The sequence below is a fragment of the Platalea leucorodia genome (genome assembly GCF_965183815.1).
Source record: "Platalea leucorodia genome assembly, chromosome: 2".
Taxonomy (NCBI): Eukaryota; Metazoa; Chordata; class Aves; order Pelecaniformes; family Threskiornithidae; genus Platalea; species Platalea leucorodia.
The window spans coordinates 98097218-98121581 of record NC_138824.1 but is presented as its reverse complement, the minus strand read 5'-3'; the positions used below and the strand labels follow the sequence as shown (position 1 = coordinate 98121581).

Here is a 24364-nt window from a genome sequence, read left to right as displayed (position 1 = left end):
AGAGAGTCTGTTTGCTTGTCTGTGTGCCTTAGTTTACCCAGAAAACATTTCGGAATCAGACATTTAAGTGATAGCCAAATTCACTTGAATATATTTTTCCTTGGTAACTGAGTTTGTCACAGCTTCCTCTGTCGGATACTTTCAGAAGCTCTAAAGGAGTTACCTGCAGGCAGCGCTGCCACAATTTGCTTTCTTAAACTTTACAGAATTTCTTAAACTTTGCAGAATTTTAACCAGCAGTTACACTCCATTGTGTAAACGTTATACAAGCACAGAATGAGACTCTCTCTGTTCCAGTGTACCACGCCAACAGGAAAGAAATTTTAAAAAAGACCCACTTGGTATGGAAAATGTGTTAAATTTGACCTGATGAGGATAATAATTTATTTTAATATAGTCTCTATATTATCAAATTGCTTAAGTTTTTACTTGGTTGTTTGAAATACTGATCTCTGAGTGGCGGGACTCTGTAGTACATATTAACTGCTGAAACAAAATAAACAAATAATTCTTCTAACTCTTAGTAGATTAAGCAATGACATACCATGGAGAATGAGATGAAAACTCAGTGTCTTCTGTACTTCTAAATGTAGGTTTCCTGTGTTTATTTATGACTAATGCATGGACTTCAAGAGTATATTTTGATACACGTATCTCCTTCTTGAAGAGTAAGATAAAGCAAAAAAAGCAATCTCTCCAAACTGAGTTAGTCCAGAGAGAAATTAATTTCTCGCCAAAACTGTTTTCAGTTTTGAAAAATTTAAGTGTTAAGAAGAAAAAAAAAGTTAATTTTGTTTTCTTCTGGAAAAACCTAAAAGTATTTCCTCGCATCCACGTGGTAAGCAACTGAGCAAGGTATTGACTATTGTCTCTTCTAGTTTTTATTGTTGCAGAGTGCTCTAAAATCTACTTACCTAGAAAGACTGAAAAAGTACAGAAAACAAGCAGCAATGGGCTAGCAAAACAAACAAACAAAAAGTTAAAAGAAAGAGTGGAATTTTTAACGTCTTCTGTATTCCACTCATAAAATGTTACACCCAGGCATTTCTCAGTGTTATATAAAATGCACGCGGACACAATGACCTATGAAAAATGTATGACTTTACGAAAACCACCAGTTTTCCACCCGTTCCTAAAATAAAGGCTGAAGCTCTGGGATTCCTCAGCAGAAGAGAACCGGGGCCCGTTTGCTCGGCCAGTCTCCTGTCGGGGAAGTAGAGCGGCGGCCCGCTCCCAGGCCCGGGCCGGCGCTGCCACCCCGTGGCCGCTGCCGGTACTGCAGCCGGCCGCCGCCCCCGCCTGCCCGCCCCGCTGCTCCCTTGGCGGGTTTGGGGGGAACTCCCCCCCAGCTCTGCGAAGGCATCTGCATCCTGAGGGATGCTCAGTTCACACGTGAGCAAAGCGCAAACCACAGTCCTTTCCCTCCACATCAGGGCTTAAGCGGAACTGATGTTCAGTTTGCCCCTCAGCTTTCTCTAATGACATAAAAAATATGAGGAGTGAGGCACAAAGAAGGACCCACATACCTGTTCCTATCTTCAAACCTTTTTGTACACCTCCGAAGGAAAAGTCTGATAGCTACACATCACTGGGTTCAATGAAGGGACAGGTCTGAGTGCCACAGGTACATTTCTGTACAGATGCCACCTACCCATGTGACGGGCAACCCCATGTTCCTTCTAGAGCGTAACTAATGTGTCTTTTTTGTCTGATGGCACGGCAAGGGTAGATAGGATACATGAGGGCAGCACCGTATAGTGAAGTCCATGTAGCACCGTATAGTGAAGTCCATGTATGACATGTGGTCATCTGCACATTCTCTGAAACTGAAAAGTTCTGCAGTTTTCCTTCTTGAGAAGCCTCGATGATGCATCCTGCTGTAAACCCATTTCTGCGCCCTCAGGGTAAGCAACAGAGGTGGCAAATTCTCACTAAACACAAGTGTGCAGTTCACAGTTTTACTTTGGCCTTGCCAGGATGTTCCCTGAGCTTACCATCTGGATTGTGAATGTTTTACCTAAGTTTTCTTCCGTCCCTTTAATATCTGGAAACTGTGAGAAGTTTTCTTAATTCCCTCTTCTTTGTTCTAGCTTCCCCCAACTACCCTGTGCAAGTTCTTCAGTAACCATCTTTGGTGTTTCATCTTCTTGATGATTTAATAATGAAAAAAATCCTGTGCAAGAATTCAAAAACCTGATCCTAGTTTCTCCAAACATTCAGCCTCAGATTCTAAAAAATGACGTTTCTGTTATTTGCAGTGAGATGAAGATAATCTGCTTTTTAGGACATGACCTCCAGTACTTGTCTTCATATACAGACAAAGAAATATTTTCTCCAACACCAATTCTGCCACCCACTCTTTTTTCTTTCTTTCAATATTTTAACCTTTATCACTATGTTGTGTCTTGATATTTTCATCCAATCTGATGGCACTTCATTTGCTGTCTTGCTATTGATTTATCATGCCATATTACAGAGACATAATTTTGCAATGCAACTTCACAGTGATTACCATTTAATCTTCTTCTGTGTTGTGCATTATCACTTGAAAACACTGAACTAAATCTAACGAAGATGTTTTAGAGCTCTGACGTCCTTTTCCACCACTGCTTCCATCAAAGGAAAGCAGCTCAATCTTCCAAGATTCCTAGGGATTATACTGAGTTACATGATTCAGAAACACAAGTGATGTTTTAGGGTGAGAAAGGAGCCTATCAGGCAAGAATGACTTTCAAAAACTGTTCTCAAGCAGGTGGGTGGTTGGAAAGAAAGGAAAAGAATCAAAAAGAAAACAAAGCCCAGAAACTTTTAGGTATACATGTCCCTTGAACACATCCTTGCCTAGTCTACGTCTCCAACGCTGATTCCTGACCACAGCCTCAGTGGGGAATCTTCACTTGTAATCTTTCAGGTACCATGCTCATCTGTACATTGTCAATTTCATTTACAAAGCCAATGCAAAAATGGTGACTGATGATTTAACACTCTTGAAAATATTTTATCTAGTAATGAAAGCATCACGACATTTTTGCCTAGGTAAGTAAAGCACAAAGGAACAATGTAGACAAATGAAGAATAGCAAAGATGGGTAGTAGAATAATTTAAAAAAAAAAAACTTGTTAAATTTTAGAATTTTATGAACGAGTACATTTTTACACCCGAGAATTAAAGGGAGAAGACTATAAATGTACTATAGTTGCTTTGATAAACAGAATGTTTCACTGATAAGAACACATAGAGCATTCCTATTAGTGGACTACATCTCCTTACAAATAGTGCAACAAACTCCAACATGAAATACTAGAATATAATTTCTCAGTGTCTTTTTAATCATACTTGAAATATGAAAACATTGTTCCATTGCACTTTCCTTTTTAGTCCCTTCTCAAATCACGACTCGGGGGCAGTGCTTAACAATGTGCCTAATTTTAAGTGTGATCTTACATCACAAACATAGTTCTGACACACCTTGAATGTTTTATAGATTTCAATAGACAGTGAATATTTTGGGGGCTTAATACGTACAGGAACAGGAATACTTTCCTGACTTAGGGTGTTGCATTTTTTTTTTTTTTTTTTAACTATTCACCTCATTCTTGTTGTTAGATGTTAACTGATGTGACTACATGGTGACCTAGCAGAAAGGTATCTTCTTGCACTGGCCTGCCAATATGTGCCACTGATCTTATCCTTCCAAGTATTTCCAGTATGTTACCGAAAACTATGCACGGTGCTTCAGCAAACTACAACACAGATGTCTTTGTCTAGAAATTCTCATAACTTACCCTTTTTCACTGCTAACTTTCCAGGGAAGATGCCATGTACTCATATATTGATAGAAAATAACTTCTAAAAATCGACACTACAGGAAAAGATAATTTGTAAAGGCAGGGAAAAATAGAAAATTAAAAGAAAAAAATCCAAATGGAGAAAAGATAAGAACAGGGACCAAGAATCAGCTAGCAAAAACATCATACCAGCTATCATCTAGAATGGCTTGTTTTACCACAAAATTTGTTCCCTTTATGTGTAGGTACCTCTGGTAAAAGGGAAAACCAGCAATTGCTACATTTAATGTCCTTACCTCAAAAAAAAAAAAAAGACAACAAATGAAGATAAATCTTACTGTGGAAGATTAAATAAACCATGGTAAAAAATTCCATCAGGTAGTTTCAATTTATGAATTTTCTTTTACGATACAAAGTCAGTGATGAATGACTAGTGATGGCGATTACTTCAGAGGAAGATTATTTCTTACCCGACTTGTTCTTGCACTCGATATCGTAGCCGGTGATAGGGCTGTTTCCATCAAATCCCATGGTCCATCTGAGGGCTATACTGCGTGCTCTCACCTCTCGGATTTCTATTTCAGGAGGGTCGGGGGGCTCTGAGTAAACACACACACAGAGTTTTAGTCTGAAGAAAGCCTGTATTCGTAACAAGATAACATTAATGAGCGTGGCACTGGCATAGCTTACTGGTGGTAAGCTCTCATGGCATTTTCTCCGGTCACTCATTAGTACCCTAAGCCAGTTAATCACCTGCTGAAGAATACTCAACAGAGGGAGGAAAAGTCATTTTTCAACTAGGAGTCACTGATGTAATCTTGAATACTGACTTCTGTTTAACCTTCTCATATGCAACATAGAATTGCATTTCCTTAAAAGCACTCCAGATTGGACTACTCATGCCAGAAAAGATTTTTGCCTTGAACACCACGTTTCACTGATATTTCTACAGTTTTTAGACAATTCATATGAATATGAATACTAAACTTAAAAGTGCTAAATTTGGTGGGGGGGAGGGAGCAAAATTTCTATCTCTTTGAGTATGTTTAAAAGTCTTCATTTAATAACAGAATAATTTGATAACAGTATAAAATTACACTAAAGCCTCTTTCTGCCTCTAGAGTTAAGGATGTAAATAAATAGCATTTATACTCATGCTAATGCTAATGCCCCTTTAAATTGTCACAGCAGTGTAACTGAGAACCTGTCCTCAAACTCCACCTGAGTTTTTCGACAGGGCTGCCTTAGGCATTCACTGAAATCTGCTGTTACTTGAAATCAAGAGTGGGGAGAAAGAAATTTGCAAGTCCTAGAAATTTGTTGTGTGCATGCTCAAAGGCATACCAGCACAAGAACAAGCATTGCACAGAAATAAGCAGTGGCCAGTGGCTGAGTCCTGCCTGTGCTCTGCGTCTCAAATATTGTCACCTCAGCCACTCCAGGACTTGCTGCTGTCTGCCTAAGTGAAACCCTGCAGGAGGGGAACCCCAGCCTCAAGCAACATAGGTTCCTAGAGTTTGCATTGTGCAAACTGATTACAATTTATTTTGACTGATTAAACTTGAAATATTTTGTTTAAAGATCCACAGTAGGTTTAACATTTCTCTAGAGATGAAGTCAGATCATTTTTGCTTTATTTCAGACTTGGGTTTTAAGCACATTTGTTCTTTAAAAACAAATGCAACCCTCTCCCCCCAAAAAGTAACCCCCTCATATCCACTGTTGCTACTGAAGATGACAGTTTTAAGTATCTTTAGTAGATTGCCAGCTAGTGTATTTAAGAAAAATTCTCCTTATTAATTTGTACAGATCTAGAAAGACTTGAGCTTATCCTTTATTTTGATTTAATCTGTGATGCTGGAAAATGAAAGACTGAGCATCTTAATGCGGTTCCTCATTTATTTGACAATGAGGAATGCATTTAATTAGGAATCAGAGCCTCCCTCCCCCAACAGATTTCTGAGGATGGCATACACTTACTGTACTACAATAGCTGTGTTTTTTTCCTTATGTTGTCCTCTTCCTACCTTGCACAGTGAGCTGAATTATTCCACGATCCTCCCCATAAGAATTGATGGCATGACAGGAAAAGAAGCCAGAATCTTCACGCACAGTTGGCAAAATCTATAGGTAGTTTGAAAAGAAGTGATTGATTGAACAGCATGCAGAGAAAATAAACCAACAGCTTTTCTGTATGGTGCAAGAAAAATTGTACAAACTGTTTTACTTGACAGCAATAAATAGATATTGCATGTTATACACATACATACATATGCATAGTAAAGCATCCAAAATACTGAGACTTATCAAAACTAGCAACACCTGGGCTGAGGAAGCAGGCTATCAGCTCTACATGTGTAGTCAGGAGTTGGAGCACCACCTATTCCTGTAGCTTCTCATTAGGAGTCTTGTTTACAGTTACTCATAAGTTTGCCAAGTATTTAACAGTTGGCTGAAATTTTCCATACAAAATGGTGCCTCCTGCTGCCTCCGAATTTTTCCAGTTATTTCTGAAAATAACTCAAGTGGCTGAAGTCTGTGTGGAGGAAATAAAGGTTCAAACACTGGTGGTGAACCCTGTAGTATTCAGCATGGTGCCCCACAATAAAATTTTGGGTGGTCTTTCTTTTCAATTTGTTATTTAATAACATAGAAAGTTATACATAATCTTTACGTACATGATCATAACGATATTTTTCTACAGGACCACTGCTTCATTCAACGTACAACAGGGAGAGGATTTTTTTAAATGAGCAGATATTCCAAATACCATTTTCTTCTCATCGTTCAGTGTGCTGCTCCACACTTTATTTACTGCACACAGTACAAACTGTGCCCTGAAGACAGACTTATTCATTTTCTTATAGCCTTTTCTGTGGCATTCACCTACGCAATACCCATTTCAGAAACATGAGTGAATTTATTTTCATAAACCCTGACATCATGAAGAGTATTACCACCATTTCGTATGGGGAATTAAGGAACCAGACATATGATAATGTTTGTGGCTGCTTGACAAGTTGCCACATATTAGCTGAGCCATGGTAACTCCACGTGCTCTTTATTCCTCAGCAAAGCCAAGGTAATATGAGCACAACTCTCATTCACCACTGGTTAAGATAAATGGATTAATTTCCCACTCTCTACAAGGATATTGGAGAGTTATCATCTGAGATGTGGTAACTTGTCAAGCTGTGTTAAGTTGCACGTGTGGCTGAGCTTTAAGATAGGAAAACAAAATTTTTCTGAGCCCAATTTGATACATCTAGGGCCTTCTTTTCCCCCCTCAGAGTCCTTAGCAATAAATAGCATTTCATGTGTTCATAACAGCTTCCATTGAGTTAAGCTGCAGCTATGAGGGCTTAGTACTTCTGCAAATCAGACCCCAAGGGCTCAAGGCAAGTACCTAGAAAACAAAGAACACACAATTATTGGCCACCTGTGAAAAGTTTGGTTTCAATGATCAGCCTTGCATCACACAGTGTCTTTCATTACTCAACCCTAATTCAACTCCAGAGAAAATCCAAGTCATGCCTGACTGAGGCAGGGGTCCTGCAGAAAAAATAAAAGCTGAGTATACAACTAAAGATCACATCATCATGCACACATACAAAAGCACTGAGTTAAAAGCTTCAGAGACAACCTTAATCCTGACATTTTCTATTTTTGGGGCATTTTATCTCTCAGAAGTCAAAGGTTTTGTATGTAACATACATATGGATGTAGAATGCCACTACCGTACACAACTGCTTCAGAAGAGAATTCTCCAAGCAGGTCTCCAGCCTTCCAAAAAGAAATATTGTTGTGCATCCAGGCATTATCTCATTAAAGTCAGTAAGACGAATGAGGGCAGAGAGGTCTAGGGGTCTACCCTATAATTAGATATTATTCATAACACAAATATACTAATATGAACAAAGTCACACATAGAACTTATTCTTCCTCACAGAAACCAATGACAAAGCTCCCTTTTTATTAAAATTTATTAAATTTTAAATCTCAGTGGAAAAAGCTGTATCCTGGTATATTGCGGGCAACGTCATAGCCCCACCCATTGTAGGTGACCCCAGAACAGTAGTAGTTTCCTGTGCTTTCATGGCATCTTGGGGAAACTTAAGTTCCCAAAACAGCAGTGCCACTCATGTAGCCCCTCAATCTAACCCAGGTCAGCCACTTAAGAGTTAGCAGAGTCCCACATACTCATTTGTCAGGCAAGTCGAGATGCATGGTTCCCACACCACCAGACAGCTGCCTGTCACAGAAGCAGAAGTGAAGATGCAGACTATGACCTTTTGCTAGGTGGCTTGGTGACTCCTGCTACTATGTACAATAAGTGCCAAATACTACTGGCAGCAGTAGATATACTACTGACGTATCTACATGTGCCTTTTCCTTCCATCTCACTTTGAATCCGATGACTAACCTGACTTTGTAAAATGGTCTCACAAGTCCCACAAAGTGAAAGGGAGGGAGAAAAAGTACTTTAAAAAGACAGCATTTTTATCTCAAAGCAGCTTAATAATTTTGGTGAAGGTAAGCCTGGCACACATCAGAGCTAGGGGTCAGATATTCACTCAGCACTTATCAGCAGTGTAGTGAAAACTGAGCTCTGCCACCCTAGGAAGGGCAGGCTAAGGCATGACCCACATTGCTCCAGAGACAGAAAGGACAGGTGAGCTGCGAGCCAGGCTCACTCTCTTGTTGCCTCTGGAGCATGGGAAGATGGAGACTAATTCTTCTGGGGGGTGGGATGCAGAGGTTTCCCCTACCTCCTCTTGCTGTCAGCTCTCCGGGGCTGTGCCATGTGTAGAGTGAGTGATGGGGCTCTGACCTTGTAGGGCAGAGGTAGCTGTGCATCCCTATCAAAACTAAATCAAGCAACACTCTCACACATGTAGATGAGTCGTGGGTCACTTTGTTTTCTTACCTGCAGAGTAGAGATCACTTCATCTCCAACTTCCTTGGTGGAAACAAGGTAACGGGACATTTCAGGGTTAATGATTCGGTCTTCTTTTTCCCAGCGGACTATGATGGGTTTCTCCCCATGTGCTGTGCAGCTCATCTCCTTCTTTTGACCTTGCGTTGCCAAGGTAGTATTTGGATAGGAAGTTATCATAGCTGGAACTAAAAACAGACAAAACAAAAAAAGATCATTCTTCAGTGAGCTGACTAGTCTGATGATACAGGCTTTGCTCTTCAATCTGGGTCTCATTCAGTTTGTCCATATTTGACCAGATGGCCAAAAATGTGAGAAATTATTTTACTTTCATCCCTGTGTAAGAGAATTTTCTTAAGATTGAAGATGGGCCTCAAAGGGAACTTAGCAGAGAGGAACTGGGACTGGACAGCGGGGCTGTAGAGACAAGAAGATGCAAATCCAAAGGAAGCCTGGCTCCATTTGTTTTGCTGCTCACAGGACAACTTGTAACATAATTAAAATATTCCCAGTACATAAAGGTACTGTAAGTAATAAGCATTCAGATATGGGGCCATTAAAGAACTGATAAAAAATTCTTATTCCTTCTTATGAGCTACTGTTTTGTTTGCTGACAGATATATGCTCCACCATGTTGTATGACAGTAATGACCTATCAAAATGAGAGCTCAATTAAACAAGGAGCTGCACAAAATTAAAAGAAAGGCTCTGCACCAAAGAACTTACATGTATGTGTTGAGCACATAGTTAAACTGTACTGAACTGGAAGTATAATTAAACTGACAATAAACCTAGCTACATTTGAGTTTTTATTGCATTCAGAAGGTATTTGCAGAACAGTTTGGACAAAATTGCCAACTTCATTAATCATTTAGGACTTTAAAAAATTTTAATGTTGAAAAAAGTACTCTCTTGCTAGCAAGAATAGGCTTAAACCCCAAGTATTTTCACATTTTGGAATAAAAATTTTCTGGAAATAGGAAGAAAAAGTCCTGAGTGTTTTACAGCAAACCCCTCAAAACATGGCATTTTTGAAAAATGATGGTCTCTTTGGTGTCCTCAGTAGCTTGTCCTTTCCTTCCCGTATGATTTGTCCACCAATGAATAATGTCTGGGCATTTGTGAGTAGGAATAATCAAAGCCCATAAGCCTGTCTTTCAGTTCTGTCCCTTTCCCTGCTTGGGAGAAGCTGGAAAGCCCTGGACAGCACACAGAACTGCTCTCTTCTGAATGAATCTGTCCACTCCTTTCAAAGCATGTGAGGTGACAGTAAAGAGTCCCTTCTCTAAGCTCTTGCACTCCAGGGCTGCCTCCTGCAATAGCTCCACTCTCCTTGTTCTTATGCATGAACACTTGCCTCTTCTTATCAGAACAACTCACTCATTCCATCTGAACTTCTCTGGGTCTCTATTTTAAGATGACATTGGCACAGGACCTGATTTGAGGCCTTCCCGATCTTTCCTCCTGCATAGATTGCATCTATTGCTACTGGTCAGCAAAAAAAAAAAAAAATCCTTATTTAAATGAATTACTATAATTGCTATTCTGATGTTAATATGATGTTAATATGATGTTAAATGTTAATGCTTGGTGGCATGACCTTTTCACATGCCAGAGCTGTTGATGCTTGGAGATGACAATATGTCAGGACGCAGCCCTTTCTGTTCGAAGGCTTCCTGAACCAAAACAAGCCAGTTTGAAAATTAACAGGGCTGTGGAGCTGTGCGTTCGAGTTACAAATGGGATCTAATTACAGGAAGAACTCTTAGAAAGGTCTTGTGTGAAACATGAGGCTCTTTAGGCACTGATATGCATTAGTGATGAAGTACGTCTTGTTTAACTGTTTGGATATTAGGTACCGATTAGTTTTGTCAAAGAGAAGCATTCAAAGAAAAGAAATGATGAATAATCAGAATAGAAAATTAGGATGAGTCTGATTCTGTCTTCCAGAGAATGAAAATAGCTTCAGTTTTTTCTGGCGTCTGTCCAAGTACTAGTACCTGCAAGGAGGTTACTTTCAGAAGGTCACTTTTTGTGGCCATCTGCTTGTTGCTGCCAAACACGGAAGCTAGCGTACTAGGCCTACACAGCTGCAGGCCTGTGGGCCTTGTATGTGCAGGTATGTGCACTTGAACATATCTGCCCTCATCTGCAACACCTGAAATAGACTAATATATCCTTTCATGCATTTTATTCATCAATAAGAGACCAAATACAAATGAGTGGCAGGCTATTAAGGAGTCCATATTACCATCATTATCTTGTGCCACCACCTTTCTTCCTTCCATAATCTCCCAAGCCTCCTGCATGTCCCTTCCTTCTTCATTTGCTGTACCTCTCCACATCTCCCTCTTTTCCCCTCAATGCAACACGCTCCAATCCCCTTCACCTCTCCCTCTCCTCTTCCTGCTGCAACCTTCTTACATTCTCACATGTTCCCTAACCCCTACAGCAACATTCTTCTCCTCCAATCTCATTTCCCATCTCTAATTAAATCATGCCAACATCCCAAGTCACCTAAGTGATTTTCTCTATAGCTGCAGTCCTCCTTCCCATCAGTATCTCCTAATTTGAGTTTCTCTGGTGACAGAAGGAGCATGCTCTTAGCCCACCTGGGAGCTGAGGGGTGGTGTGTGCCTCCCCACAAGGTACCTGAGCTCCCGGGGTGCCTGTGCCCCCGGGCTGGAGGGCTCAGCGTTTGGAGCAGATGCACCTTGCACTGGCAGGTCTACCCTCCTCCTGCTTCATGGGTAGGAGCACACAGTGTGCACCCACAGAAAACAGGACATTTGGATTTGGGTTGAAATCCCACGGACCTTGAGAAGCCTGTCTCAGAGATTCCTTCCTCACTTTCAGCTCTCCTAAACAGTTGTCTACCAAGAGTGCCAAACCAAACACTGCAACTATCTTTCTTGCTTTTTAAAAAACAGAGGCTAGCTTATGAAGCCCAAAATTTTTTCCAACAAACTTTCTTAATAAAAGCAGCATAAAAACATGTAAAGAAAGATGACTTTATTCCTCAGACACAGCTTTATCCCTGCTTATCCTTCCCTTCCTCTCACGTAATCTTCCACATGGATTCCTTATTGCCATAGCAATGCCTCACAGCTAAATATTTCCCCTTCCTCCAAAGCTGATTTTTTACTTTTCACAATTCATCTCCAATGATCCTAAACCATAAGCTCTTCTTTGTATCTTCCTCTGTGTCAAAAGATTTCTGGTAACAAAGCCACATTCCCAAGGATATTTTAGGCAATGTATTTCTTCATCCTTCAACTATCTTTAATCAAATTACTGATGCAAACAACTGAGATAAATATGGCCCTTTACTGACAAAATAATCTAGAAAACTGTAAATAAGCAAACTAAATCTGTACTATATATGCATGAGATATTCTCTCAGGATGTCTTAAAAAAAAGTGAAGGCATTTAGAAATATATCAAGATAATTCAGATGCCATATTAATTGTGTGTATCCTTGATATCTCTTAAAATATACCTTATATACACATACATATAATGATATGGATTTATATTAGAGAATTTTGGAAGGGAAGGGCATGTGGCTGTGCATGTTCAAGGAATGAATAGCGTCATGTTCCAGGATTTTGGAGTAGGCTTCCCTATGGGACAAATTAATCCAATTGTCTCTTCTCTGAGGTTCTCCACCTCTTTCTCTGAAGTGTGCCATGTGGTGCAGGGCATTGTTAAAGGTCTATTGGTCAAAATTGGACAAAACAGAAGATACAGTTCATAGATTATGGCTATTTCCATTTTCAAGGTATGCATACCACTGCCAGCGATAATCTAGGAGATTTCTCTGTTTAAAGTTGGTCTTTCATTTGGAAAGCTGATTTGTCTATTCCTTTCCCCAGGTCAACCCATTGTTTTTCCCTTTCTTCATGGCAACCCAGTAAGGAGGAATCTCATACTTTATAGTATTAACAACTGCATCATTAAAAATCAAAGTGCAAAATTCAGTAGTCGAGGTTACTCTTAAGAATCATGGAACTGCCTCAGACAAAATAAGAACATTTTGTCCCACTCTTGCAGAAAACTGAACCTGGACCTTTCCTGAAATTCTGTAAAAATTACTTAATCTGACTTTCTTTTCTCTGCTACTGCTGAGTGTTTCATTAGGAACTGAATGCAAATCAAAATGAAAACATTTAATTACCTTGACAAAGATTAGTCTCATTATACAGAATAAGGAGGTCATAGTAAGTTAGATGAAGCTTGAGCAAAGTAACAGAAACTTTTGAATCCTTTTAGAATAAACCTTCATGAATTACTAGAAAACCGAAATTCACATTCGTTTTAAAAATTATGGGGGAGGGAAATAACTATTTTTTTCTCTCTTTTAGCTCATAGATGGAAATAGCCATGTGGGAAGAAAGCAAATGAAAAGGCTCTCTATCTTTTAATTTGTAATTAAATACTAAATATCCTTGTAGCATCCTTAAATGATTCTAAGACTGACTGAAGTTCTCAGTATGTTTAAGAACTATCGCTATCTGTAGTCTCCAAACGGTATTTTTCTAGCAACCTGGCTGTGGCGAGAAGAGAGGAATACAACACAGCCAACACCACAATTGATGGGGAGATGCCATGCGACACTGTACAATGTATTTCAAGATGTATTGAAAGTTAGATTGCTGATCATAGCCAAACATGAATGCAGATTCAAGTTGCACTTGAGAAAGAGGATGGAAAAGATGCAGCAGATAAACGAATCTAATGATATAATGATCTGGAGATAACTGAACACAGTGAGAATTTGAGAGTGTGCTCAGTAACAGACATCCTGGACTCTGTCAATGATGTGACTCCTGGTATATCAACATGTCTCACCATGTCTCCACTTCTCTTGGTCTGAAGCTCTCTTCACTGGAGCATGCTCGAACTGGACAGTTTGGGGAAATGTCTGTCACCATAGTGGGATTCATCTTGCAAGCATCTATGCCAAGCTAGGCATTGCAGACTTCCTCAATGGAAAGATACTTACAGAGTTCTGTTCATCTAACCAGATGAACTGTGCCCTCAAAAGCCTATTCTTCACACTGATTGTTCAGGAGCTTGCAATGCCTTGCTCAGTTGCAGAGATGTGCACACAAGTGCTGTAATGAGGGAAGATGAACGTCACCTGTTTTTCTTGTACAGATTCTAGAACAGAGGACTGTTCGATGTAGATTAAACAACCTTGTGTAAAAATAACATCGTGAATGCAGATAGGACATGTGATAAGAGAAAACTGCATTAAAGTTGAAATTAATATATATTGAAAAAATGAATTAAAATTCCAATTTAACATTTAAGCCAAATTCAGCATGTCCTCTCATGCTGGTCAGGCACAGTGAGAATACTCTTCTGTCCATGACAAATGAGATTTTTCTATCCCCAAAACAAATTCCCTCTTCCTCAATCCACTTTTGCTCAAGCAAAGAAAGCCCATGCAAATACTTTACTTATATTTAAGGGAGACTAGTTCTCACACTATAATTAGTTGATTTCTATTTTTCAATTTATTTTCAAATTTAGTAGACTTCCAGGAGTCAGTGAGTGCGTTGCTAAAATTCTTCTCTTAACTTCAGTTTTCCCTTTCTGATAAATGACATTTTTGCTTACTTGAGCAGCATCTCTCCAGAATTCAAATGGTGTCCTGAATCTAGCAGAGAATCTTAAATCAATAGGACTGCTCAAATACTTCAATTTAAGCACACAGCTTCTTGGTAAAACTGTGACTGCTCCAGCAGGTGAAAATAATGCTCTTGGTCCTCATCCTCAACAGATGCCCTAGACTAGAAAACAAACTGCATGTCTCAAAGAGTGAAAGGAATATTTTTAACACAAAAATAAGCATCCTATTTTTACAAATACAAGTTATTTTCACAAAAATAATGGACATATAATTAATTACAACTATTTTCTACCAATATTCACTAATTTTGAAAATTAACTTCATGTTTGTGACCTGCTCATGTTCATCTGCCGTGAACCTCCTCAGAGACATGTTCTTTTAGGATTAATATTTTTAAAACTCAATTTAAAATATTTAAATATTTCATGAAAGTGAATTTTGAATGTGATATTTTAATACATTCCTTGGAATTAGTAAAGAATTCATTGTATAAGCAATGCAACTCTCCAACAGAAACAATACCGAGTGAATTATGTAACTAATCAATATGGCACGAATTTCAAATTCAAAAAGCAAATATTTTGAAATTAATTGCCGCCGAGGTTCCAGACTAGGAAAAATAACTTCAAACATGTAAACCTGAGAAATCTGAGGAGAGAAGTAAAAATTTGATGAATTTATATAACAGACTGAATTATTTACTCAGCTTTAGTTTCAGAAGTCTACAGTGCATATGAAATATATTCAGAAAAATTATTGATAAATGTATTTGTGAAAATATTTTTAAAACAAAGCAAAACAAATCAGATTACCTTCTACTCCCAACCTGCCCTAAAAAGAGGGCTAGTAGCTTTTTGTGCATGTCCATTAATAACTGTTAGATGAATGGGGTTTTCGACAATAGGCAAGAGCTTCATAAGCAGTTATATTAGCAAAATAATTTTGTGACAGAATGGTATGAAGAACAGTACTGCCATGGAAAAAGAGACTGTGCACAGCAGAAGCTGCATATTTATGTTTCTATTTAGTGAAGAGTGACATCCATGAGAAATATGATATATAAATAATAGAGAGAAATTAACCACAGCCATGACCAGTCCATGTCCTATCTACCTAAGTTTGCATTACAAATCCCATATCAAAACAAGAGACTCAGTGGTATGTAAAAACTGCATTATTAGGATATTAGGACATACATACAGAGTAATCTTTGAAAAAAATTCTAAAAAGAAATAAATCACTGAGTGGGAATGAATAAGGATTCTGTACACCCTAAAATACCATTTCACCTAGCTATTCCACTGATATAAATGAAGTTACTTTGATTATAAGTACTATTCAAACATGTGTTTCCAAGACAGAACAGGCCTTGTTTGATGCTAAGCTTTAATAAGAATGACAAGTACTTGGCAGCTTCACCAGTGCCTCATGATCTGATTGAATATGTCAGGGTAAAGGCTGTGAACATTTAGGGTTCATATCTTATTCACTCAGAAACAGTTTCAGGTCACATTATAGGAAAAGAAGTTGATTTATTTTGCATGACAACTATGAATTTTAACCAAAAGAAACATTAATAAAATAAAAAAGGTCTTTTCTCTCAAATCGCAAAGGCAATTCTTTCCTCTTCCTGAGGTCTTTTCTTGCATTAGTTTTATGTTTGTACAGTGTAAACTGCTGTCTTCAAATGATACACATGAGACCAGCAGCTGCTTATATTTCTCGGTCTTTCCTTTGACTTTGACATGGTTCTGAAACGAATGTGACTTTCTTTCGCTTTGCCATGCAGCTTCAATTCCCATTTTGTCTAACTGCACTTCCTAATAACCAAGAGAAAGAAAATGGAAAATGATAAGCTGACAGCTTTGTTCCCTGCAGTCAGTTATAGTAAAAGCCTGTGGAAATTTGTGACAAACTATGGTAACCCACATGAGGCACTGAAAAATCAGTTTCATTAAAGCTTGGAAAATTGTCAAAACAAAAATAAGTAATTAAAAATCTATTAAAAATTACATTTGCATGTATATAATTGTGATTTATGAAGACTTAGACAAAGACCATCTTCCTTCAGAAGAAATTAATGGACAATGATAGTGTTATCATCATTGCCATTGTTGAAAACTATGGATGCCTAAAAATTAGTATTAGAAACATGTATTCATTAAGTATAAATTTCTTGGGCCACTCTCTATTCCAAATCAATTATGATCTTTCATCACCCTGTATGAAAGTCAGGCTGGAAAGAGCAAAAATGTTAAACAGTTAAAACTAGCAATATATAATTTTAGATAACTTCTCCAATGCTTTGATCTTAAATTGAGTTCAGCCTGCCATCAAGATGGCATCAAGTTTTAACGTTAAATGAGAGGGTTACTGCTGTCGTAATTGTAAAGTACAGTGCTCTAATTTTTTGTGACTTACTGAATGCAAATCAGTAAAAACCAGAGCCTAGAATCACATGGGAGAGTGCTCATTTTCTTGGAAAACACAAGCTTTAATCAGGATATATTTTATGACCCAGCAATTCCCATGGGTCTTTTAGATTTTGGAGGCTGTGAAGTGACATGTGTAAATGTCCCTCCCAGGGGAAGAGAAGCAAGCACTAATTGAGGTATTGACGGGTTTAAATGAAGCAGAAACACACTAAGAAACTCTGGCTACAACAAAAATGAGTATTGGTGAGCAGTGCATGCTGGGACATTAATAGTTTTCATTCGCTGCTCATTCATGCAAGTAAGTATACTTTTAAGCACAGTGACTTGAGTCTATAACCGCTCAGTTCTGAGCTAAAAAGCCATGAAATACTATCTGCTGATGTATAAGAGAGCTCTGGTAGAACTAGTCTCGTCTAGCCTTTCAGAGTGAATTATATTTTTATTGTCTAGATAGTTGCAAATAGACCAAGAGCATCTGATACTCTGATGATGGGAACAGAACTCAAGTGTATTAAAATCAGCAAGATACAACTCTCTATATATTTATGTAGGCATTCTCTATACAAGTACATTAACACAAACAATATAAATATATATATATATTCTGTATATTAATACTAACAGAAAGGCATTATTGCATTGTATGTATACACAAAAGCATTCACCTGTGCATGGAGGTAGGGCACGTTCACAGAACAAGTCAGCGGCATTCATCTCAACCTAACTTCATGTGGTAAAAATTAGTGATCCAAGCCTTCAGCTAGTCAAACAAGGCCTTCTTCTGTAGCAGTCCTTGGGGAGAAACAAGACCTTCCAGAGGGCCATTCATCTTGCCTTAAAGATGATTAATGGCTTCGTATTGATGATAAAGGGAGCTCAGGGCGAGCTGCCTAGACTTTTACAACCAACCTTTAGAAGTCTAACTTAAAGTCAGGTGAACCCGGTGCTAAGGATCTAATCTTAAACTCTACATTCTCTTAACTGAGGAGATTCAGGATGTCAATAAATGCTACTATCTCAGGAAAGACAGGAAAGGAGATTCAGCTGGGGAGAATAAGATCCTAAAAGAAAGCTCTGAAGACATTTATTTTAATGGACATCAATCCGGTTTTCACCAGTCAAAAGTCTAATATTTGCTCCTTGTCAGAGAGACCATTTGGGGATGGTTTGGGAATGGTCTGACCATCTGTGGAGTATTAGCTCTGCTTGCTGCTGAAAAACAACAAACTTTATTCCTAATCTATTCTATCTTCTGTTTTCCACTATGAGGTCTATTTTTTATTTTGGCTGGTCAGCATGCAAGCAGCTTCTCCAGGGAAAACAGGTCTCTCGAGTTGGACAGTAAAAGGAGAACATTTCTAGAAGAATGGGGAACCATCTTAAAGGCTGCACAGTCTAGGAAAAAACGATAGGTAACTTGTGTACTTATTTTTTTTTAATATGGAAGGAGGGAAATACTAGTAAAGAAAAGCAAAGAGGGCTTAGATAAACACAATATGTATAAAGTAAAGATATTCAGTATAATACTTCTGTGAGTTACGTTTACCCATAAATAAGCAGTGGCTCTTACAGCAGAAAATCAGAAAGGAAAATTCACATTTACCTTGATTAAGTCTAAAATTAGGACCCCCGCGGGGATTTTTTTTTGTGCCTTTTACATTCATTACTGTCATGTCGTTGCAGGGTTTTATCAAACTAAAGACTAGGCCTTTCCACTGAGTATTTTGGGACTATTACACTGAACAATTAATAAAGCTTCCAGACAAAAGCACTGGCTGACAATTTGACTCCAGTACCCAAATGCCTAAGGCCAGAGAAAGCGGACCCTAATCTGAAAAAGGGTTATGGTTATTTTGGCTTATTCAAAGCAGCCAATATGCTCATCTAGCTGTAAGCTGCAGAACAGCTGAAAAGGAGTTTTAAAGCCAAATTTTATACTACTGTTCCTGATGTTGACAGTGTCCTGCTATATAACTGGGGTCCTCCTATATAACTGGGGTCAAGGCGTGTGTGTGTTTGTGCTTGCTTGTGTGCACATGCATGTGTGTGTAAGTGAATAAGAGAGCAAAAAAAAGTTTTCCGTGGAGTCAAATAAGGAGAATTATTTCATTACCTGGAAAAGAAGACAAAGCAACCCTCATCGTCTTCTTCCCTTGACCTTCAGCTGTCCTGTGGATTTGTCTTTTCAATACACTCTTAAAAATTTTTTTCTATTTCTCTGGAGACCGTTTTTACCCCTTGGCCAAGGAAAGGCATCGTAAATACTAGTGTTTCAGGCAGGAGTAAATTATAGCCATTCATCTCAGGAACAAAGCACATGGCACATGGCTGCAGGTCTCTTTCCTCCACAGTACCTCTCCACAGCATGAGTGTTATAAGGAGTTCAAAGGACTTGGTTCATTTTTTTCCTTTAAATTGCGTTTCAAATGAATAGGAACTCCAATTCCCTCTTCCACATACAGAATGAACACCCAAAAGCAGAGGCCAAAATGGCAGTGGTGACAATGTAACCATCAGCAAAGTAAGATGGAAGTCATGCTTCTAAGAATGGTTTGATATACTGTATACAATGGATGTTGAATATGATAAATGAAGCAGCTAGTTACAGGGGCAATATGAAAATACTTGTTTGATTTTTTTTTTTAAGCAGATTGTCAAATGTTTCTTTTTAAATCACATCCTGAAAACACACACACACACACACACATACAATCTGTACTTATATCTAAACTTGCTACCTAAATTATTAAATTATCTTCATACAAAGAGTTTGGCTTTAGGAAATCGAGGAATTTGAAGTGCTGATCCGGTGATTCTGGGTTTTGTTTTTATTTTTTTTTAAATTATATTCCATTATAAAAGGAATAATCACTTACAATGGAATATTGTGGGTTTATGCAGTATATAACAACCTTATTAGTCACATACACAGGAAGGTCAGGTTTTATCTTCAGCTTTTAGTAGGGTGGTCTTGGTTTTTCTATGATTCATTTGAGAGTTTCTTGTAAGTTGGTATGAAGCTTTTCAGAACCATTCCTGTTGGGACTTTGGACTGTCATTTTTTTGTCAGAGAACAGCTAATTTCTTTGACCCCAAACTTTTTATGAGAATGTAGTCTCTTTGACAAAAGGATTTTATGAAAACGGTTTATTAGCTCAGCATTCAATTACTGGTCAAAAGATGAGAAAAAGAGACTACAAACGCTCAGAGTAAGCAATATAGTCAATGATCACTGCCTATTTGAGGACACAACCTTGCATCTAATTGCCTCAGCCTCTTCCTCCCCGTTTTCTGTTTTTCTAGCATGACAAACATTTCACTGTAGATACAGGCTTGGGTAAGGTCAACAACACAAAGTAAGACAAGACAAACTAAAACTATTAGTTCGTCATCTTCAATTACTTCAGTTAATATATGATTTTATTTGCAAAATGAAATATTTCCTATAACAGACTGAGAAATATTCATCCCACTATAGCTTACAACTTGGCTGTAAGGACATCAAGATATAAGAATGGCCAAGCAAGGCTTTGAAATTCGTTTCTCTGCATCACATCTAACCACTATTTCTTCGGACACCCTCTCACTTTTCATGACTACACAGAAAGAAAGGGTTTGTTGGTCCTTGGTTATAGTGCAGTGCTGCCCAGAAGACTGGGTGGATGGCTCAGGCTTGGAGAGGAGAGATCAGGGCTTTCACATTCCCAGCTGTGAAAGTAGGATGCCCTACATCTCCTTGGTTCCACAACAGATAATCTGAAAATGGTGAAAACTCTGGCTGAAATAGGGGTGTCAGGATTTCCCAGCCCACTGTGATGAAGCTGAGGACCCTGAGTGTGCCTGTGGTTTGACACCATGGGTGGGATCAAGCTCTGAGCTCCACTGCTCCTGGTTCAGCTTTTACTACCATCTTCCTGAGACATCTGGGAGGATTTATAGTCAGCCATGGCTGGTCTAGTCCCTCAGAGCCTAGTTCCTGGGCAATAATTTATGTGTGAAATCTACTGGTGGGGACCCAATGGATGGAACCTTCTGAATATTTCTAGACATTTATTTTCAATTGTTGTCTGTGCAAATATCTAACATTTTATTTTTCTGTCCACAAAAACATTGGAAATTATATAGAGAAATGAAATCATAATTTTCAGCAAGCCATCATTCATAATTACCATTTCCCTATGGCATGGAACTCTTCTGTTTATTTTATTCATAAACAAATGCAAGAGCCATCAGCTGCTGTGCAAGCTTCCCTTCTTGTTAATCTGTCTCTGTTAATGAAACTGGATTCAGAACACCAAACACTTTTTAGTCAGTAATGTTACTTCATTCACCATAAATCCAGACAGATTTCAAATACTGTCCAAGAGGCAAAAGACACTGCTTTCTATTATCATCTTCACAGGCTCTTCAATTCCTTGCGTGACCTGACTAATTAGACACATGACTAATGGCTTAACCAATTAGATAAATCTTTTTTTTTAATTGTAGAACCCTTCTATCAAGCAATAGTTAGAGCTACTTATCTTAGAAAGACTATGATATAAGCACAGAAACAGTACAGTTTGTTTTAAAACTTGGTACTATTGCTTCACTTACTCCAGGAGCTTTTGCCAAATGAGATCTCCTAGTTAGAGGTGATATAAAACACCGAAAGCAGGAGAAGAAAAAATGTATATTACAGTCTTGAACGTGTCCAAAAATCAGACTAACATGCTTACAAAAATCTTCAAAATGCAAATTCTGACAGAAAAAGGAAAAAAATTATGAAAATTTAGGTAAATTCTCAAAACAGAATCTTTTTTCAACCAAAAAAATCTAGTACAATCACTCAAATTCATGAAGGTAAATTCACTCTAAGGGACATGGATTTCCTGGTGTTCACCTGGGAATACATTCCTGCCTCTTTAATTCATTCCATGAGGAACTGAAAGAATAGTTTTACCAAGTAAAATACAATGCTCAAGGTTATGATATTAATGAATCAGAGGAAAAAATCTCTTATGTGAAGTGAAGTCATCACTAATTTCTAGTCAGCTTTTTCTTTGATGAATTTCCCCATGGATGAATGCTTCTAGGTTTCTTACCAAAAACGGACTGCATGATTGATGCGCAGGACACAATCTAGTGTTGTATACCCATGCTACTTCTCCTCTGCAAATAACTACTCGAATCCAGCTTTTTTTTTTTTTTTGGTAGTGGCTTGTAATGAAAGATTTATCATATTACCTAAGATCCTGTAAAAAACATCCTGAGATTTTATCTTGAGAAGCTCTTGCACTTCTGCTTTCTGTTAACTAATGGAAAATCTGGTGTTATTTGAATTTTGGCATAAATTTCTTGTTGTTAAAAAATGCTACACCTTTGTCCCATATTATTTCTCTGAGAACTCACAGTGAAAAGTGCTGAAAAATCACATGACTTTTTCACTTTCCTTACTAGTAAGATAAATTAAAATTATAACAATATTAGCATGAAGCCAAACTAATAACTGAATATGAATGTTCTAAAACGGTAGATGCTGCCACTGTCAAAGCAGCTGCAACTACAACTCTACACTGGGACAAAACCACCAGATTCCCACATCATCTTGACTACTTACGCAAGGAAAAGGGTGATAAAAGCAGATTGCTTCTCCACCCCAATTTATTTTCTTTTCTCTCTAGTAAGTGGGTCATTGATCATACTGGACACCTTCAGGACATTTTGTGGACAACAGGTTTTTTTTCCCTCAATTCCTAGGGAAGAAAATGGGGGACTATTCAACTAGGCTGCTTTGTCCAAGTCTCCAGATCCAGCAATTGGCTCAAAGAGTTTGTTCCACCTTCCATTAGTATTGAATCCTGCTACTTGAATGACAGCAGTCTATTTTGAAGACTAAGTATTCAGGCTCTACTGGTGGCAGACTTTAAAAATATGCAAGAATTGAAGTATATACACAACTGTAAGATATCCTCTCTGGATTAATCTTACATGAATTAAGAAAGAAACTTATTTTAAATGGTAAATTCAAGCACTCAAAATTTCAGTAAACAAAATAACTGAAACTTCCAAAGTCTCCTATTTTGTTATGAACATGTTTGATGATACATTCTTTAATTACACATTGTTTTCCCACAAGATAATCACAGAATCATAGAATCGTTAAGGTTGGAAAAGACCCTTAAGATCATTGAGTCCAACCATTAACCTAGCACTGCCAAGTCCACTACTAAACCATGTCCTCAAGCACCACGTCTACCCGTCTTTTAAATACCTCCAGGGATGGAGACTCAACCACTTCCCTGGGCAGCCTGTTCCAGTGCCTGACTGCCCTTTTGGTGAAGAAGTTTTTCCCAATATCCAACCTAAACTTCCCCTGGCGCACCTTGAGGCCATTTCCTCTCATCCTATCGCTTGTTACTTGGGAGAAGAGACCGACCCCCACCTCGCTACAACCTCCTTTCAGGTAGTTGTAGAGAGCAATAAGGTCTCCCCTCAGCTTCCTCTTCTCCAAACTAAACAACCCCAGCTCCCTCAGCCGCTCCTCATAAGACCTCTGCTCCAGACCCTTCACCAGCTGTGTTGCCCTCCTCTGGACACGCTCCAGCACCTCGATGTCCTTCTTGTAGTGAGGGGCCCAAAATTGAACACAGTACTTGAGGTGGGGCCTCACCAGTGCCAAGTACAGGGGCACTATCACCTCCCTGGTCCTGCTGGCCACACTATTTCTGATACAAGCCAGGATGCCATTGGCCCTCTTGCCCACCTGAGCACACTGCTGGCTCATGTTCATGCGGCTGTCAACCAACACCCCCAGGTCCTTTTCTGCCAGGCAGCTCTCCAGCCACTCCTCCCCAAGCCTGTAGTGTTGCATGGGGTTGTTGTGACCCAAGTGCAGGACCCAACACTTAGCCTTGTTGAATCTCATGTGGTTGGCCCCGGCCCAATGATAAGGTCTCCTTTAGTACAGTGGATACACAGTGCTCAGGGTTATGCAGTTAGTGAATGATGTTAGCTCTATTTCTGCCTTATTTTTGATCATGCACTTGGTTAGAAAATATTAAATGAAATGAAGCAAGAAAGACGACTGGTCTTTTGGCTAGGCTTGCTGAATGCCACATAGGATACTTTCGTTTTACGCTATTTTCTGTGGTAGAATTAAGGTTTCCTAGAGGGTTACTTCCCACCTTCTTTGACAGATGTTATGTTCCTTCCTTTATTTCTAGGTGTTCAAGTTGCTTTGTAAAATTGCTGAATGCAATTAAAATCTTCCTAAAAATATGCTGTGACTATCTAGACAGTTAATTATTTCTACAGATATTATGTGGCATATGTTTGCTGTCCTTTGAGGCAGTTACATATCTAGAAAAGATCCAAACTCATATTTAACAAAGGTTTTCCAAGGATAACTTGGAAACTTCTTTAAGTTGTGTGGTTCCTGAAATGTTCCTATATTTATGCTGTATACTTGACTCAGTTGTTCTGTATGAGCAGCATCAACCAAGAGACAGAGTGTCCAGAACTAGTTGCACAATGAACAGATCATTAAGAAGCTGAATGCTAGTGAACTGTGAAAAAAAAATATAAA

The 24364-nt window shown here is 38.6% G+C and overlaps 1 protein-coding gene across 1 annotated transcript in view; it reads right to left on the bottom strand.

Moving 5' to 3' along the window:
• Positions 1 to 24364, bottom strand: part of DSCAM (DS cell adhesion molecule) — a gene marked incomplete at both ends in the record, with an annotated part of 474219 nt that overhangs the window by 106795 nt on the left and 343060 nt on the right. The window contains 3 exons of the mRNA XM_082337939.1: positions 4259 to 4387; positions 5816 to 5912; positions 8716 to 8912. Coding sequence (XP_082194065.1) covers positions 4259 to 4387; positions 5816 to 5912; positions 8716 to 8912 — 423 coding nt within the window. The remainder of the gene's footprint in view (positions 1 to 4258; positions 4388 to 5815; positions 5913 to 8715; positions 8913 to 24364) is intronic.